Source organism: Bos mutus, chromosome 23, assembly GCF_027580195.1.
Source record: "Bos mutus isolate GX-2022 chromosome 23, NWIPB_WYAK_1.1, whole genome shotgun sequence".
Classification (NCBI taxonomy): Eukaryota; Metazoa; Chordata; class Mammalia; order Artiodactyla; family Bovidae; genus Bos; species Bos mutus.
This window is the reverse complement of record NC_091639.1, coordinates 21,484,258-21,504,999: the sequence shown is the minus strand read 5'-3', so window position 1 is coordinate 21,504,999 and position 20,742 is coordinate 21,484,258. Positions and strand designations below refer to the sequence as shown.

Below are 20,742 nucleotides of genomic sequence, written 5' to 3'. Positions count from 1 at the left end.
GCTAACAAGTATGAAAGGAGAAATTAACAAAAACACAATAATAGTGGGAGACTTTAATACCCCACTCACACCTATGGATAGATCAACTAAACAGAAAATTAACACGGAAACACAAACTTTAAACGATACAATAGACCAGTTAGACCTAATTGATATCTATAAGACATTTCATCCCAAAACAATGAATTTCACCTTTTTCTCAAGCACACACGGAACCTTCTCCAGAATAGATCACATCCTGGGCCATAAATCTAGCCTTGGTAAATTCAGAAAAATTGAAATCAGTCCAAGCATCTTTTCTGACCACAATGCAGTAAGATTAGATCTCAATTACAGGAGAAAAACTATTAAAAATTCCAACATATGGAGGCTGAACAACACGCTGCTGAATAACCAACAAATCACAGAAGAAATCAAAAAAGAAATCAAAATTTGCATAGAAACGAATGAAAATGAAAACACAACAACCCAAAACCTATGGGACACTGTAAAAGCAGTCCTTAGGGGAAAGTTCATAGCAATACAGGCACACCTCAAGAAGCAAGAAAAAAGTCAAATAAATAACCTAACTCTACACCTAAAGCAACTAGAAAAGGAAGAAATGAAGAACCCCAGGGTTAGTAGAAGGAAAGAAATCTTAAAAATTAGGGCAGAAATAAATGCAAAAGAAACAAAAGAGACCATAGCAAAAATCAACAAAGCCAAAAGCTGGTTCTTTGAAAGAATAAATAAAACTGATAAACCATTAGCCAGACTCATCAAGAAACAAAGGGAGAAAAATCCAATCAATAAAATTAGAAATGAAAATGGAGAGATCACAACAGACAACACAGAAATACAAAGGATCATAAGAGACTACTGTCAACAATTATATGCCAATAAAATGGACAACGTGGAAGAAATGGACAAATTCTTAGAAAAGTACAACTTTCCAAAACTGGACCAGGAAGAAATAGAAAATCTAACAGACCCATCACAAGCACAGAAATTGAAACTGTAATCAGAAATCTTCCAGCAAACCAAAGACCAGGTCCAGACAGCTTCACAGCTGAATTCTACCAAAAATTTAGAGAAGAGCTAACACCTATCCTACTCAAACTCTTCCAGAAAATTGCAAAGGAAGGTAAACTTCTAAACTCATTCTATGAGGCCACCATCACCCTAATACCAAAACTTGACAAAGATGCCACAAAAAAAGAAAACTACAGGCCAATATCACTGATGAACATAGATGCAAAAATCCTTAACAAAATTCTAGCAATCAGAATCCAACAACACATTAAAAAGATCATACACCATGACCAAGAGGGCTTTATCCCAGGGATGCAAGCATTCTTCAATATCCGCAAATCAGTCAATGTAATACACCACATTAACAAATTGAAAAATAAAAACCATATGATTATCTCAATAGATGCAGAGAAAGCCTTTGACAAAATTCAACATCCACTTATGATTAAACTCTTCAGAAAGCAGGAATAGAAGAAACATACCTCAACATAATAAAAGCTATATATGACAAACCCACAGCTAACATTATCCTCAATGGTGAAAAATTGAAAGCATTTCCTCTAAAGTCAGGAACAAGACAAGGGTGCCCACTTTCACCATTACTATTCAACATAGTTTTGGAAGTTTTGGCCACAGCAATCAGAGCAGAAAAAGAAATAAAAGGAATCCAAATTGGAAAAGAAGTAAAACTCTCACTGTTTGCAGATGACATGATCCTCTACATAGAAAACCCTAAAGACTCCACCAGAAAATTACTAGAACTAATCAATGACTATAGTAAAGTTGCAGGATATAAAATCAACACACAGAAATCCCTTGCATTTCTATACACTAATAATGAGAAAATAGAAAGAGAAATTAAGGAAAGAATTCCATTCACCATTGCAACGGAAAGAATAAAATACTTAGGAATATATCTATCTAAAGAAACTAAAGACCTATATATAGAAAACTATAAAACACTGGTGAAAGAAATCAAAGAGGACACTAATAGATGGAGAATATACCATGTTCATGGATTGGAAGAATCAATATAGTGAAAATGAGTATACTACCCAAAGCAATTTATAGATTCAATGCAATCCCTATCAAGCTACCACCAGTATTCTTCACAGAGCTAGAACAAATAATTTCACAATTTGTATGGAAATACAAAAAACCTCGAATAGCCAAAGCAATCTTGAGAAAGAAGAATGGAACTGGAGGAATCAACCTGCCTGACTTCAGGCTCCACTACAAAGCCACAGTCATCAAGACAGTATGGTACTGGCACAAAGACAGAAATATAGATCAGTGGAACAAAATAGAAAGCCCAGAGATAAATCCATGCACATATGGACACCTTATCTTTGACAAAGGAGGCAAGAATATACAATGGATTAAAGACAATCTCTTTAACTAGTGGTGCTGGGGAAACTGGTCAGCCACTTGTAAAAGAATGAAACTACACCACTTTCTAACACCATACACAAAAATAAACTCAAAATGGATTAAAGATCTAAACATAAGACCAGAAACTATCAAACCTCTAGAGGAGAACATAGGCAAAATATCTCCGACATACATCACACAGGATCCTCTATGACCCATCTCCCAGAATATTGGAAATAAAAGCAAAAATAAACAAATGGGACCTAATTAAACTTAAAAGCTTCTGCACAACAAAGGAAACTATAAGCTAGGTGAAAAGACAGACTTCAGAATGGGAGAAAATAATAGCAAATGAAGCAACTGAAAAACAACTAATCTCAAAAATATACAAGCAACACCTACAGCTCAATTCCAGAAAAATAAACGACCCAATCAAAAAATGGGCCAAAGAACTAAATAGACATTTCTCCAAAGAAGACATACAGATGGCTAAGAAACACATGAAAAGATGCTCAACATCACTCATTATCAGAGAAATGCAAATCAAAACCACAATGAGGTACCATTTCACACCAGTCAGAATGGCTGCGATCCAAAAGTCTACAAGCAATAAATGCTGGAGAGGGTGTGGAGAAAAGGGAACCCTCTTACACTGTTGGTGGGAATGCAAACTAGTACAGCCACTATGGACAACAGTGTGGAGATTCCTTAAAAAACTGGGAATAGAACTGCATTATGATCCAGCAATCCCACTGCTGGGCATACACACTGAGGAAACCAGAAGGGAAAGAGACACGTGTACCCCAATGTTCATCGAGCACTGTTTATAATAGCCAGGACATGGAAGCAACCTAGATGTCCATCAGCAGATGAATGGATAAGAAAGCAGTGGTACATATACACAATGGAGTATTACTCAGCCATTAAAAAGAATACATTTGAATCAGTTCTAATGAGGTGGATGAAACTGGAGCCTATTATACAGAGTGAAGTAAGCCAGAAGGAAAAACACCAATACAGTATACTAACGCATATATATGGAATTTAGAAAGATGGTAACAATAACCCTGTATATGAGACAGCAAAAGAGACACTGATGTATAGAACAGTCTTTTGGACTCTGTGGGAGAGGGAGAGGGTGGGATGATTTGGGAGAATGGCACTGAAATACGTATAATATCATATATGAAACGAGTTGCCAGTCCAGGTTCGATGCAGGATACTGGATGCTTGGGGCTGGTGCACTGGGACGACCCAGAGGGATGGTATGGGGAGGGAGGAGGGAGGAGGGTTCAGGATGGGGAACACATGTGTACCTGTGGCAGATTCATTTTGATATTTGGCAAAACCAATACAATATTGTAAAGTTTAAAAATAAAATAAAATTTAAAAAAAAATAAAATAAAATAAAACTAGATGATGGATCCATGGGGTTATAGTATTATTCACTCTATTTTTGTACATGTTATAAAGCGTCTATAATAGGTTTTAAATGTCTTAAAAATCTTTTTTGAATATATTAACAAGCTCTTCAACAGTTGGAAATTTCTTCTTGAAGCCATATTTCCATTGTTCCTCTCATCCAGAATTTTACAGTAATGTATTATATTTGTTCCTTTGCAAGTCTTTTGACTATTATTCTTCTCAGCAACAAATACATAAATTAATTGAAATTATTTTTTTAAATTTCGTGTTATAATATATCTTTCAGTATTCAAATTTGTCTTCTGGATTAACTTTTCAGCATTCATTTAAATGCTTGTGTTTTTTTTAATGAAGGACAAGTAAAGATGAGATAAACAAACTATGCCAAGCTTTCGCAGAACATATCCTAGGAAATTTCTGAATGCCTCACCTTGACCTGCATCATAATGATGTTTAATTACTTTTGTGGGTCACCAATCCCCAGGGCTTTAGAAATATCTAGAAATCAAATTACCAACTTTCTTAGATATCATACCCATGAACTATCTTTTACCCATCACACTTCTCTTTTTGTAAGGTTAACAAATACCTAAAATATGCCCAATAAAAACATAATTGTTAAACTCAATTATTCTCAGGGTGGAAAGACAGAACACAATATAATAGCTTTTATTCCATAGTCCCTTTTCCTAAGATCATCTCCATATTTTTCTCTGATTGGATCTAATTAACCACCCAGCCAGTTTATAATGGCTGGTTCAGACCAGGAAATCCTTGGATTTAATCAGACCATTAAATCCATAGTGATTTAATGTTCCAGATAAAAGCAACCCTACTAACTAAACTAATCATTGCAACTTGAAGAGTGGTGGACTAAGAAATCCAGAGTGGGAAACAGATATTAAGGTTCTTCACACAGCAGATAAGTGATTAATTCTTTCAACATCTCTCTTTTTATAAGAGTGTAATCTAAACATACATTTTTCAAATTCAGAGATTCACAAACATACAAGAAAGATGAAATGTCATCTTGACTATGATTGGTTTCATTTAAAATCATTCTTGGAATTCCCTGGCAGGGCAGTGGTTAAGAGTCTGCACTTTCATTGCTGTAGGTGTGGGTTCGATCCTTGGTTGAGGAACTAAGATCCCACAAGCTGCCAAATGTAGCGAAATAAATAAATAATTTTCTTAAATAACTGAGTGAAGTGAAAGTCATTCAGTCATGTCCAACTCTTTGTGACCCCATGGATTATACAGTCTGTGGAATTCTCCAGGCCAGAATACTGGAGTGGGTAGCTTTTCCCTTCTCCAGGGGATCTTCCCAGCCCAGGGATTGAACTGGGGTCTCCTGCATTACAGGCAGATTCTTTACCAACTGAGCTTTCCCTCGTTTGTGAAACAAAAACCATATCATAAATAGGTTAAATTTGAAGATGCTGTGATACTCAATACTTGAATAGTGACGGATTTTATAGAGTAACAGCTACTGCAAGTCAAATACACATATACACGCTTTGTCCAATATCAAGCCCAACGGAAAAAAAAAAAAATGTTCTTGTTTATCTTTGCAGTATATGCAGAGATTTGCCTATCTTTCAATGAATATTTTCTATATTTTTTAATTAATTTATTTATTTTAATTGGAGGCTAATTACTTTACAATATTGTGGTGGTTTTTGCCATACATTCACATGAATCAGCCATGGGTGTACATGTGTTCCCCATCCTGAACTCCCCTCCCACCTCCCTCACCATCCCATCCCTCAGGGTCATCCCAGTGCACTGGCCCTGAGCGCCCTGTCTCATGCATTAAACCTGGACTGGTGATCTATTTCACATATGATAATATACATGTTTCAATGCTATTCTCTCAAATCATCCCACCCTCGCCTTCTCCCACAGAGTCCAAAAGACTGTTCTTAATCTATGTGTCTCTTTTGCTGTCTCACATATGGGGTCCTCATTACCATCTTTCTAAATTCCATATATATGTGTTAATATACTGTATTGGTGTTTTTCTTTCTGACTTACTTCACTCAGTATAATAGGTTCCAGTTTCATCCACCTCATTAGAACTGATTCAAATGCATTCTTTTTAATGGTTGAGTAATATTCCATGGTGTATATGTACCACAGCTTTCTTATCCATTCCTCTGCCAGTGGACATCTAGCTTGCTTCCATATCCTAGCTTTGTAAACAGTGCTGTGATGAACATTGGGGTACACGTGTCTCTTTCAATTCTGGTTTCCTCGGTGTGTATGCCCAGCAGTGGGATTGCTGGGTCATATGGCAGTTCTATTTCCAGTTTTTTAAGGAATTCCCACCAACAGTGTAAGAGGGTTCCCTTTTCTCTGCACCCTCTCCAGCATTTATTGTTTGTAGCAGCCATTCTGACTGGCATGAGATGGTACCTCACTGTGGTTTTGATTTGCATTTCTTTGATACTCAGTGATGTTGAGCATCTTTTCATGTGCTTGTTAGCCATCTGTATATAATTATTTTAATACTAGAAAGTATGCAATTACAGACTTCAACAAATATTAAGTGAGTCCCTACTTTTTGTCACTACTAAAATAGATACTGGAGATACAGCAGAAAACAAAAATCTGCTGACAGATTTTACAGAAATATCATTAAATGAATCAATAAACAATTTTCCTGACTTGGAAGAATTTTTTTTAATTTCATGCTACAGAGTAGGTTATCAATATGTTAATTGCTGATCTATAATTAAATATATAGATCAATGGTTGAAAAATCAGGAAATTGTAATCTGAGAATCTCTTATACTTATGTTTAAGAGACAAAGGTGTCTCTAAGAAGGTAAAACCATTTTATCAACAAATTCATTTTCTCATAGCAAGATTTATTCTGATGTATTTTTTAAAAGATGATATGTAATGGAATCATCTATAGGATTTTTTTTAAGCCACACAGCAATGCCACCTCCCGAAGAAATGAATTATATTTGTCTAAAGACTAGTGCTCAGACAAGATTGAAAACAAAAGCCCTATAAAATTAGAAAATCTAGAATAGGATGCTCAGAAATTTGGGTCAGTCCATCATTTCATGTACTCTTTACAGAGGAACCTGGAAGGCTGCAGTCCATGGGGTCACTGAGGGTTGAACACGACTGAGTGACTTCACTTTCACTTTTCACTTTCATGCATTGGAGAAGGAAATGGCAATCCAGTCCAGTGTTCTTGCCTGGAGAATTCCAGGGATGGGAGAGCCTGGTGGGTTGCCGTCTATGGTCACACAGAGTTGGACAAGACTGAAGTGACTTAGCAGCAGCAGCAGCAGTTTTTCTGGAGAAGGCAATGGCAACTGACTCCAGTACTCTTGCCTGGAAAATCCCATGGATGGAGGAGCCTGGTGGGCTGCAGTCCATGGGGTCGCTAAGAGTCGGACACGACTAAACGACTTCACTTTCATTTTATATTTTTGTGGGTTAACATTTTGTAGTGTAGTGCCAAAATTGCAGATGCAAAAGAAAGAAATAGATACAGTGACTTTGATGGCAGCAAAGATGTTGAAAGTAACATCTTTACTTTTAAAAAGTAAAAATGATATATTAAGTGTGGGCCGTGAAATGCCCACTGAAAGTCTGCAATAAAAAAACTCACTAGCAAATAATCCTATGTCCAAACAAATTGTCTTTTATATATGAAAGAAACAGAAATTTTTCTGATATGAAATAGCTCAGATAGTAGACAATTCATGTAATTTCTTAAATTTTTCAGAATTAATGCAGCCAAGAAAAAGATCAATGAAAGTGTCAAATAACCCAGAACCAAGAGACTAAAGAAAGAATTGTTAACAGTGTGTGAAATATATTATTGATTGATACTCAGAACTCACTTTAGCTGCCCTCTGTCTGGTTTTTGTACTATAAGGGCTAGAAAGTAAGAACAATTACATATATTCATGTAAGAATCGAAAGGAAGAGGCAGGTAGAGACCATTTTCTGCAGTGTTCTTTTCTAGAAAGTGAAGATGTAAAGATGCCAGTATTTCATCTCTAGATTAATGGTTGTCAAGATGCAGATTGGATGGCAGTGTCAGCCAGATTCTCTGTTGCAGTGTGCTTAATTAATTTAGTAAAGACTAGTTACAAAAAAAAAAGCTTGAACTAACACTATGTTTAATCATGAAATAATGAATATTTTCCTCCTGAATTCAGGAACAAGATAAACACAAATTCAATTTAAAACTGTAGTAGAGACTGTAACAAGAATTAATAAATGAAGTTGAATGGTGGCTAGATACAAGATGAAAATTTAAACCAAATTATATTTCCATATGAGCAATAAACAATTGAAAATTGAAAGTGTAAAATAATATCAGTTACAATAGCATTTTAAATAGAATAAATTTAAATGAATGATGTACAAGACCTCTACTTTGAAAACTACTAAACATCACTAAGAGAACTCAAAGAAGGCCTAAATAAATATGGGGCTAGACCATGTTCGTGGATTGGAAGACATAATATTGTTATAATGTCAATTTTCCCCAAACTGATCTCCAGATTCAAAACATCTCCAACTAAGTAGGCAGAATAATGGCTCCCCCAGAGAGGTCCTCATTCTATCCCTTTGAACTTGTGAATATATTATGTGATGCAGTAAGAAAGAGTTAAAGTTTCAGATGGAATTAAGGCTGGTAATCAGAAACCTTAAAATAGGGAGAGTGTTCTGAATTATATGGATGGACCCAATACAACCAGAAGCATCCTTAAATGAAGGAAAAAGGATGCAGGAGAGTCAATGTGATCAATGTGAGAAACGCTAGACTGGCCATTCCTAGCTGAAGAGGGGAGGAATCCATACGCCAATGACCATGGCAGCCCCTAGAAACTGGAAAGTGCAAGAAAATGAATTCTTCCTAGTGCCTCCAGAAAATAATGCAACCCTACCAACACCTTGTGATTTTCTCAGGGATATCCATTTTGGACTTCCAGTCTCCAAAAATGTAAGATTATAAATTCATGTTATTTAAAGCCACTAAGTTTCTGGTAGTTTGGAACAGCAGCAATAGGAAACCAATAAATCAACAAATTTTTTTAAGAAATTCACCAGCTGATTGTAAAACTGACATGGAAATGCAAAAACCTACACTATCCCCAAATCTTCTTAGAAGAACAAAACTGGAGGAATGACATCACCTGATTCCTAGATTTACTATAAAACTGCACCAATCAGGACAGTGCAGTATTGGCCTAAGCATACACAAATAGGTCAATAGAGAGCTCAGAAATGGATGTATAGGGTCAACTGACTTTTTGCAAAGGTGTCAAAATTTAATAAGAAAAAGATAATCTTTCAATGAATGGTGTTGAAATTACTGGATATTCTATGGAAAATACTGACGTTCAACTTCTACCTCACACCATACAGAAAACTTTAACTTGAAATGAATCCCTGACTAAAAATAAAAGCTAAAATATAAAGCTTCTAGAATAAAATATAGAAATATCTTCATAAGCTTAGAGTAGGTAAAGACTAATCATAAAAGAAAAATTCATGTGTTGAACTTTTTAAAATTAAAGCTTTGTCTCTTCCAAAGACACCACTAAGGAATTAGAAAAGCAAGCCATAGTCTAAGGTTCCTGCATATTCAGGATGATCTGTGCAATCACCAACAGACAGCACTGCCTTTGTGAAACTCTGGGAGTCCAATGAGACGTACCAGCACATCACTGGAGCAGAGACAAATACAAGATGGACACACTGATGAGGTTAAGAAGAACAGTTTTACTTTACTACCTACCACCTCTCCTCCAAGGTGTCACAGCTCAGTGCCAAAGGAGACTTCCTTAGCCTGTGATTTCTCCACTGGGAGAATGTGAGAGTACCTGAGTGAGCAACTGGCTTCCCTAGCTGTGCAACAAAGACACTGACAAACAAACAACTTCTTTCTCACCAAATTCAGTATGCTGAGATGTGCTGCAAGACTCGGGGAGTGGTGACCGTGAGGAAGGAAGAGCCTGAAAAAGCAGCAGCTAGGAGAAGGCAATGGCACCCCACTCCAGTACTATTGCCTGGAAAGTCCCATGGATGGAGGAGCCTGGTAGGCTGCAGTCTATGGGGTCACTAAGAGTCGGGAACTACTGAGCGACTTCACTTTTACTTTTCACTTTCATGCACTGGAGAAGGAGGTGGCAACCCACTCCAGTGTTCTTGCCTGGAGAATCCCAGGGACAGGGGAGTCTGGTGGGCTGCCGTCTATGGGGTCCCACAGAGTCGGACACAGAGTTGAAGCAACTTAGCAGCAGCAGCAGACTCCTGGAGGGCAACAAAAAGATGCAGTTCCTACTAAATGCATTGCAGACTCCATCAGCAAAAAAAGAGGACAAAAATAAAAAAAAGTATGAAAAAGACATTACAACTGCTACCACACAAAATAGATAGGATCAAAAAACACTATACCAATAAATTGAACTACTTAGAAGAAACAGTTAATTTCTAAAAACATACAACCTACCAAGATTGAATTAGAAAGAAATATCGGTAGAAAATCTAACAGACCAATTACTAGTAAAGACATTGAATCATATATGACAAGCCCAGAGCAAACACCATACTCACTAGTAAAGGTTGTAAGCTTTTCCTCTAATATCAAGGGCAAGACAATGATGACCACTCTTGCCACTTATCAATATAGTTGGGAAATCCTAGAAAAGGAAAAGAAATGAAAAGCATCCAAATCAGAAAGTGAGAAGTAAAACTGTCTCTGCAGATGACATGATCTTTGATATAGAAAATCCTAAAGACCTAATAAAAAAAACTCCAAGAACTAATAGACAAATTCTGTGAAGTTGCACATAGAAAAAATACAGGCTATTTAGACATTCTCCACATATGTAGGGGAGTGTGTCAATGTATAAATTATATCCTAATGTAGGTATGTGATGAACACAGAAATCAAGACCATGATTCCCCTGGGAGTCAGGCAGGAAGACAGACTGGACAGTGTGAAGCCACATAGGCAGCTCTAAGCTATTAGAAAATTTTCAGCTCTTGAACAGAAGGGCAGGCTGAAATGTATTCACAGTATTATCCTTAATTTATTGAAAATGAAACAATGATTATATAGCTCATGAACCTAGAATTTTAATTATTCCATGATTTTTTAATCATATATCTTATTTCCTATGGACACAAATATCTAGACAATTGCCTGTATTTCTCCAACTTGATGTCTTACCTGTTGAATAATCCAAATTTCAATTAAATGTGTTATTTTAATAAATATGGTTTACATTATATTTATAATATTCAATAGTAACTTCAGTGCAATATATAAATTTACCTCTGAAATTAATTTCCATGGGAGAAATCTAAACAGAAAATGGATAGACCCAAAATCTTAAGGGAACTTTTCATAAAATTGTTGTTTAGATAAGATTCTGACCATAGTCAAAGATTTGTTAATCACCTCTGTGGGGCACTAGTCCCCAAGGTCTAAATCACATCCACATAGTAGCCTTTAAAATTGCACACAAATATTTCCCTGCTACATCATTACGATTCTTGTAGTATACGCAGACCAACATAGCACTTTCTTTGTTTAATTAGGCAAAAATCTATCTACAAATGCATTTAACAAAAGTATACACTAAAAGACTACAAATATACTATCAAAAATACATTTAACAAAATCTAATTCTTCAACTCTTCAACCAGTCCTACATCTAGTTTTTCTCCAACATCCACATTAGATGGAGACCTCTATTTAATCTCAGTTCAGCTGTTGTATTTAAACATGAATGTGATTGTCATGTTATTAATAATATAAGAAACTGGTGGCTATTCCAATATTTCATAGGCTCAGTGACTTGCCAAACAAGTTTTCTGAATTATCAATGAAATGAAGGATCATCATAGTGTGCACAGGAGTACATCTGGACTACTTAAGAGCATGACAACTGTGAATTCTACCCTCATGAAAGTATAATTACCTTCTAATATTTTTTTCTTCTGGTAAGTATTCGCTGCTATCTCCAACAGAAGACATGGAGTAGAAAACAGATCCTAGGTAGTACAGATGTTAGATCTCAGTCTAACATGAAAGCAAATATGTAACAGATATGTGAGATAAAAATAAACCCTAAGACACTAATTCCCTCTCAGGAATGAAGATTATATTAAAAATCAACAAGAGCAGTTAGTGAAAATTTTAACTTAGTAAATGTTCTCTATGCTGAGCATCTTACTAAACAGTTTATATGTAATATATCATTTAATTATCCTCACAAACCATTCTATGAAGCAGGTGCTCTAGAATAACTATTTTGCAGATGAGGAAACTTTGGCTTAAAGAAGATAATTAGTTTGCTTCATTCCACACAGTGAGAAAGTAGCTAAAGGGTGTTCTAATACCATAACTGATGGTCTGACTGAGTTGGGGGTCTTAACTACTTTTATATTGTATTTTTCTGCTTTGTCTTTGTATGGTTACAGCAATGTACCATCTTACTTTACAGTTATAAAAGATCCATTTAAGATCTCAACTATGAAATTTTATGTATCTAGTTTTATCTCCATATCATTGTGTACACTCAAGTTATGTTTAAATATGTCTGGTTCATTTGTCTTAGATTTCACTGAAGAAAGTAAAATGTAAAGTTATGCTACATTATTAGAAACTGAAAGTTCATACTCTGAAAAATGAAAGTGAGTTTTAATTAAAATATAGCATGCTTCTTTTAACATCTATCTCTTCAACTCATGTTCTAAGTCTCTTTTTTATATCATATTGACTTTTAAATTTAAAATGATATCTAAATTTTGAGACTTCAAGGCTTAAACCAAAATATTAAAAAGCATACAATAAAGTCTTATATTTGGGTTCACAAGATTAAATTACATAAAGTATAACTCCTGTCTTCACAGCACTTCCAACAAGGGGCCTTATATAATCCAAAGCTTAAATGAAGACTGTAATGTTTTCCACCTGCTAAAACTAGTTAAAATATTTTACAAACATTTTGTAAATCATAGACTGTCACTATTCTCTTCAACAGTGTAGCACACCTGGTGCACTGTGTTTACTTCTAAACTCACTATTCTGAGGCATTTGATAAACCATGGTGCATCCAATGGATTGCAACCAGAAGAGCATAGTAATTAAAGATCGTTCAGTGACTTATGCACTTGGTCTGGGAACATAAATGTAAGTGTATATTTAACAATAGATTCTAATATTAAAAGAGACTTAAAAGACATATAAAAATTCTTAATGAACCAAATTAAACAATAGTGTCTACAGATGCACATTTGAGTAATTAAACTAGTAAAATACAAGGAGGTGGTTACTATAAACATCAAGATAATGCATACTTTCAAGGACAGAGAAGGGTTATGACTGGAATGAGGCACAAAGAGAAGCTCCCAGGGTGGCTGTCAGCATTCTGTTTTTTGACCTCTGTGTCAGTTACAAAAATATTCACCTTAGCTGACCTAGCTTTTATTTTTCTTTCTGTATATATGTTTTCTTTAATAATAAAACTACCTTTATAAAGCCATGTCAAATTGACTTATTCTGTATTTATTTCCAGAAAAAAGAAAAAGAGCCAGTGCCTGGATGTTACAAAAGGCACCTTTGAGCTCAACGTAAGAAGTAAGTAAGAGACACTGATTAAAGGAAAGAGGCTGCTTCATGTGCAAATGACTTTCCTGTTACTGAATTTATGAAAATAGGAGTGGAAGTGAATCTTCCTGTGGAAGGATTTCCTGTGCAGGATAGAAGACTGGATTCATGGTGCCCGAGGTTCATTTCAACTCTAAAATTCTGTGGCCTTTTAATTCCCAAACTATCCCAACCTGAAGTGGTCAAAAAAAGCCAAGTGCATTCTGTAATCAAGTCATTTTGGAAATCAAGTCCTCTCCTCCTTCTGAAGCTTATTGGTTCAATCTGTACACTGTATTTGAAAGTAATTTTGTGTACATAAATATGATTGTGCACTTAAAAAATCATGCCAAAAAAATATTTAAGTTTTCCAGTTTAGTTATAGACCACATGGTGAATCACCAGCATGAAAACAAAGGAAATGAAGGATAAATAGAGTAACAATGATTTGGGGGCAGGTGAATATAGTTTTTCATTTATAGAATTAGACGAGAACGAAGGCTTTAGGCCTTCATTGGAAATCCTTCCACAGAAGGATTCACTTCCAAGTGTCTTCACAAATATTAACCTTCACAATATCCCTTCACATAACACATAGAGAACCTAGTAGACAGACTGGTTAAATAAATTGCCCAAGGACACATTGCTTCTGAGTGGTGAAGCTGGAATTTGATCCCAAGCACTCTGAGTCAAGAACTTGTGCTCTTAAGCAATCGGCTTAACTTAGTCTGACATCTACAGCATAGAAACTGGACACTCATAATTAAATTACATTTCCATTTTATTGAGAAAAACTACACCTCTATTTCATACTACTTAATAATAACAGTTCTTTCATCATGATTATAATATATAATGTTCTAACTAAAATGCTTATAAAAATGATATACTGTAGGTAATTTATCTTTACCTTATCTTACTATAACTGTAACAAATAGGTTGTTATTCTATGACCCAAAGACACTATAAATGCAAAGTATACATTTAGGTCTGAAGTTCATGGCTACAGATTATATACATTAAAAAATTCATAAACTAACTCAGTAATTAGACATTCCATCTGTTTAATGATATGATACCATATCCAGACAAAGTAAGACTGATATAATTGTATCCCTTATCTGTATTCTTTTAGAGTTGAAATTAGGTGATAGTTTTACCTATAGAGTTCCAAAGCAACCAGAGGATAAGCTCATGTAATTAGTAAATTCCATGGGGAAAAACAACTCATTGATTGTTTAATAAACTTCTTGTTTCAATTAACTGCCTTGTTAATTTTGCTGAAGGGACAGGTAAATAGGAGCTAATGCAGATTGCTATCATGTGTATGTGGGGACCAAAGCCTTCTGGAATTAGTTCAACTTTTAACTCTGCAACAAATCAATAAGACTGCTGAGATGGTGTAATAAGATTCATAAAGGTGTTCAAAGAAATCTATAGCATCTGTACATGTAAATAAAGTTTAATAAAAAGGATTTTTTCTGCACCAAAAACACATTGCACAAAAAAAGGGCAGGATAGTAAAGAACATCAAAATTAATACAAGAACAACAGTGTAATGTTGAAAAGCAGGAAAAAGGGGAGGAGGATGCTGGTTGTGATGATAATTATTATTATGATTATAAAGGTTGAGATATAGACATTTGGAAGTGAATATGGAAACTAATTGTTAGCAAATGGTAGAGCTTACCCCAGGAAAATGTCATTTAATTTTTACCTTAAGCTCAACAGCTTTGTAAGAAAAATATTTGTGTGACTCAGTGGTCAAAAATTATTTTTAGAAGCATTCTGGGGAATTCCCTAGAAATCCAGTGGTTAGGATCCACGTTTTAACTCTCGGGGTCCCAGGCTCAATCCCTGGTCAAGGAACTAAGATACCTGAAGCCACATGGCATGGCAAATAAAAAATAAATAAATAAAACCACTATGGATATAATGAAATAGGTAGAGATTTTGGAAAATGAACACAGCAGATATGTTAAGAGGTGTTCCAAAATGGGAGAAAGCATGCAAATAAGTGACCTTTGGATATTCATGACAAACTTCAGAGGTTTTTAGTTCTACCTAAGGCTGACACTATTTTTTCTTCCCATGGTATAGCTTCCTAGTTTCTCAAAAGGAGCAATGGGAACCAGCAATGGAAGTTCCACAACAGACTTCATCCTTCTGGGCTTTTCTGATCGGCCCCAATTGGAACACATCATCTCTGTGGTTGTCTTCATCTTCTATATTATAACACTGGTAGGAAACACAACGATCATTCTTGTATCTTACCTAGACACCCAGCTCCATACGCCCATGTATTTCTTCTTATCCAATTTGTCTTTTGTGGACCTCTGTTACACAACTAGCATTATCCCCCAGATGCTGGTAAATCTATGGGGTCCAAAAAAGTCTATTACATATGGAGGGTGTGTGCTCCAGTTCTTCTTTGCCCTTGACATGGGAGCCACAGAATGTCTTCTCTTGGCTGTAATGGCTTATGACCGCTATGCTGCTGTCTGTCAACCTCTTCACTACACAGTAATAATGCACCCTGAGCTTTGCCAGAAGATGGTGTTGATTGCCTGGTTAGGTGGTCTTGGCAGTGCCTTAATTCTTTGCTCTTTGACTTTGAAGTTGCCAAGATGTGGGCACCGGGAGGTGGATAACTTTTTCTGTGAGATGCCAGCATTGATCAAGATGGCTTGTGTCTATTCAAAAGTAATTGAAGTTGTTGTCTTTGCTCTTGGAGTGGTATTTCTTCTGGTACCTCTGTCACTAATTCTCATCTCATATGGAGTCATCACTCAAGCTGTCATGAGAATCAAGTCAGCAGCAAGGTGGCAAAAGATCCTTAATACATGTGGTTCCAACCTCACAGTAGTATCTCTGTTTTATGGAACAATCATTTATATGTACATGAAGCCACAAACTAGTACCTCAAAATGAGGGGAAATTCCTTACTCTCTTTTACACAATTGTCACACCCAGCCTTAACCCTCTGATATACACTTTAAGAAACAAAGATGTAAAGAGTGCAATAAAGAGAATATTGTGGATTAAAAAAAAAATCAGCAAAGTCATGAATTAAGTGGAAAAATCAGAGTGTAGAGAGTTAAAGAAATAATATTGACCTTTCCCAACAGAAGATCAATCAATACATTTATTCAAAGAGCACTTCTTGAGTGTTTACCATGTACCAAGAATTGTACTAGGTACTGACTGTAAATAAATAGGAAGCAGTAGGGATAAATGATAAGGAGACAGATAAATAAATATACATAAATAAAATGTAATTCATACATTTAAAAGCTTCAAGATTAATCAGGGACTACAGATAAATAAATAATTATGAAATGTGGTAAGTATAGCAATGTACAAAAGATTGAGGAAATATTATTCATAAGCATCTATTATAGATAAGATTGTACTGATTTTTTTCTTCCCAGACATATCACTTATATTAGAAATAACACTCTTTCATTCACCTGATTTTGCCAGAGGAGACTTTGTGGTGAAGACTAACAGCTCACCAACACCCATTCCACCTTCTGCCTCAAGTTTTAAAAGACCAGAGGGCTACTACACTGGGGCTTCCTGGTGGCTCAGTGGTAGAGAATCCACCTGCCAATGCAGGAGACACAGGTTGGATCCCCAGGTTGGGAAGATCCCGTGGAGAAGGAAATGGCAACCCACTCCAGTATCCTTGCCTCATGGACAGAAAGTCTGGTGGGCTACAGTCCATGGGGTCACAAAGAGTCAGACACAACTTAGCAAATAAACAACAACTACAAGTTGACCATTTATAAGGAAGTCAATAAAAAAGGCTATTCCTTATTTAACACTATCTGCTTGCACTTTCGCTTTATAATGTTCTTTCTTTTCTTGAATTATAGTGGTCAATTAAGTTCAGTCACTCAGTCATGCCATTTGTGACCCCATGGACTGCTGCTCATCAAGCTTCCCTGTCCATCACCAACTCGCAGTAGTAGATGGTAATTTGGGGGGAAGGTTTTGATGCTCTTCCTTGACAAAACAAAAATTTAGTAATCATATGTTTAATCTCATTTTTACTTTATTTTACTGTTAAATACATTCAAAATCTGGGAATCTCTATGCTGGAGAATAAATTAAACTTCTCTACAAGTTGATAATTTAAGAGATTGAAAATCATCTCTGCAAATGAAAGAGTCTTCACATCTACAGTGCCACTGCTATGTCATTTCAAGTGCAAATGAATCCACCATCTGCCTGAAGGATCAAATATTTGGGAAAAACTGACATTAGGCTATTTCTCACCTGACTTTCAGTTCTGTTAAACAAAGGCAAACCTTTGTTAGGAAAAGCAATTCCTTTGTGAGAAAATAATATTAGCTATTTGACATTTGTCAGAAACAGCAGATACTTCTTGAAGAAGACACTAATTATTACCACTAGTCTGTAAAAATATAGATTTTTCTTTGGAGTTGAGGATTCAAGAGAATTTATAATTTTTTTAAGATACAGTAGTATCATCAAAGGAAATAACATCAAAGAATAACATAACTTTAACATATGTTTATCTAATATTTTAAGTGCATATTCACAGTAGCCACATGAAAATGATGGGTTTTAAGTTCTTGTGTGCCAACCAAAATATCAAAGAAAGGATTCCATCCTTGCTGTCCTGCTGGTAAGAAACATTTCATGAACTTAAATATGGCCCATTGCTTTTCTTTATTGTCATTATTTTGCAATTTATTCATCAGCCCCCAATAGCAATATTAACAGAATGTTGTCTCCATTTTGCACTGCCTTTCCCCCAGAACGATCTCCAAACCTGAAATTCCAAAAATGAGTTTATATCAGTTTGCATACCCAACCAGGAAAGGACTGGTATCTAAGTTCACTACTGCCATTTCGGCTTACTGCCACAAGGTGGTGCTATGAAAAATGGTCCTTCAAGATATAAGCACTGACATTCTAATAAGAGCTAAGGAAGTTTTGCCATACAATATTGTAAAGTAAAAAATAAAATAAAAATAAAAAAGAGCTAAGGAGGTCACAGCGATTCTTATAAGGAAACTGACTCTCCCCTTTGCTTTTTCATCACAATTCTGTACCAGTGAGCCCGGCCTTCAGTCTCCCTTAGTGGCAGATTTTTGTCTCCAGATTTTCCAGTTTGAAACTCACCCATCTTCACCAGAGGACCTGCAGCCCATTAACTCTGGCCGAATTTGTTTGGGCATGAGGTTCTTGAGGCCCGGATCACTTTGCTCTCTTCTACATTTGGGATTGCCATCTTCATCAGTTCAGTTCAGTTCAGTCGCTCAGTTGTATCCGACTCTTTGCGACCCCATGAATTACAGCACGCCAAGCCTCCCTGTCCATCACTAACTCCGGGAGTTCACTGAGACTCACGTCCATCGAGTCAGTGATAACATCCAGCCTTCTCATCTTCTGTCATCCCCTTCTCCTCCTGCCCCCAAACCCTCCCAGCATCAGAGTTTTTTCCAATGAGTCAACTCTTCGTATGAGGTGGCCAAAGTACTGGACTTTCAGTTTTAGCATCAGTCCTTCCAAAGAACACCCAGGGCTGATCTTCAGAATGGACTGGTTGGATCTCCTTGCAGTCCAAGGGAGTCTCAAGAGTCTTCTCCAACACCACAGTTCAAAAGCATCAATTCTTCGGCGCTCAGCTTTCTTCACAGTCCAACTCTCACATCCATACATGACCCCAGGAAAAACCATAGGCTTGACTAGACAAACCTTTGTTGGCAAAGTAATGTCTCTGCTTTTGAATATGCTGTCTAGGTTGGTCATAACTTTTCTTCCAAGGAGTAAGCATCTTTTAATTTCATGGCTGCAGTCACCATCTGCAGTGATTTTGGAGCCCAAAAAAATAAAGTCAGACCACTGTTTCCACTGTTTCCCCATCTATTTGTCATGAAGTGATGGGACCAGATGCCATGATCTTCATTTTCTGAATGCTGAGTTTTAAGCCAACTTTTTCACTCTCCTCTTTCAGCTTCATTAAGAGGCTTTTTAGTTCTTCTTCACTTTCCACCATAAGGGTGGTATCATCTGCATATCTAAGGTTATTGATATTTCTCCCGGCAATCTTGATTCCAGTTTCTGCTTCCTCCAGCCCACCGTTTCTCATGATGTACTCTGCATAAAAGTTAAATAAGCAGGTGACAAGATACAGCCTTGACGAACTCCTTTTCCTATTTGGAACCAGTTTGTTGTTCCATGTCCAGTTCTAACTGTTGCTTCCTGACCTGCATACAGGTTTCTCAAGAGGCAGGTCAGGTAATCTGGTATTCCCATCTCTTTCAGAGTTTTCCACAGTTTATTGTGATCCACACATTCAAAGATTTTGGCACAGTCAATAAAGCAGAAATAGATGTTTTTCTGGAACTCTCTTGCTTTTTCCATGATCCAGCGGATGTTGACAATTTGATCTCTGGTTCCTCTGCCTTTTCTAAACCCAGCTGGAACATCTGAAAGTTCATGGTTCACGTATTGCTGAAGCCTGGCTTGAAGAATTTTGAGCATTACTTTACTAGCGTGTGAGATGAGTGCAATTGTGTGGTAGTTTGAGCATTCTTTGGCTTGCCTTTCTTTGGGATTGGAATGAAAACGGACCTTTTCCAGTCCTGTGCCAACTGCTGAGTTTTCCAAATTTGCTGGCATATTGAGTGCAGCACTTTCACAGCATCATCTTTCAGGATTTGAAATAGTTCAACTGGAATTCCATCACCTCCACTAGTTTTGTTTGTAGTGATGCTTTCTAAGGCCCACTTGACTTCACATTCCAGGATGTCTGGCTCTACGTCAGTGATCACACCATCATTATCTTGGTCGTGAAGATCTTTTTTGTACAGTCCTTTGTGTATTCTTGCCACCTCTTCTTAATATCTTCTGCTTCTGTTAGATCCATACCATTTCTGTCCTTTATCGAGCTCATCTTTGCATGAAATGTTCCCTTGGTATCTCTAATTTTCTTGAAGAGATCTCTAGTCTTTCCCATTCTACTGTTTTCCTCTATTTCTTTGCATTGATCACTGAGGAAGGCTTTCTTATCTCTTCTTGCTATTCTTTGGAACTCTGCATTCAGATGCTTATATCTTTCCTTTTCTCCTTTGCTTTTTGCTTCTCTTCTTTTCACAGCTATTTGTAAGGCCTCCCCAGACAGCCATTTTGCCTTTTTGCATTTCTTTTCCATGGGAATGGTCTTGATCCCTGTCTCCTGTACAATGCCATGAACCTCAGTCCATAGTTCATCAGGCACTCTATCTATCAGATCTAGTCCCTTAAATCTATTTCTTACTTCC

At 36.4% G+C, this 20,742-nt stretch overlaps 1 protein-coding gene across 1 annotated transcript; it reads left to right on the top strand.

The window, feature by feature from the left end:
- Positions 1 to 11,373: 11,373 nt before the first annotated feature.
- LOC102276666 (putative olfactory receptor 2W6) lies at positions 11,374 to 16,517 on the top strand. Its single transcript, XM_070360953.1, is given in 5 exon segments — positions 11,374 to 11,796; positions 12,414 to 12,489; positions 13,374 to 13,439; positions 15,545 to 16,368; positions 16,370 to 16,517. Coding segments are annotated over 2 exon segments (948 nt in total). The 5' UTR covers positions 11,374 to 11,796; positions 12,414 to 12,489; positions 13,374 to 13,439; positions 15,545 to 15,568.
- Positions 16,518 to 20,742: the final 4,225 nt, after the last annotated feature.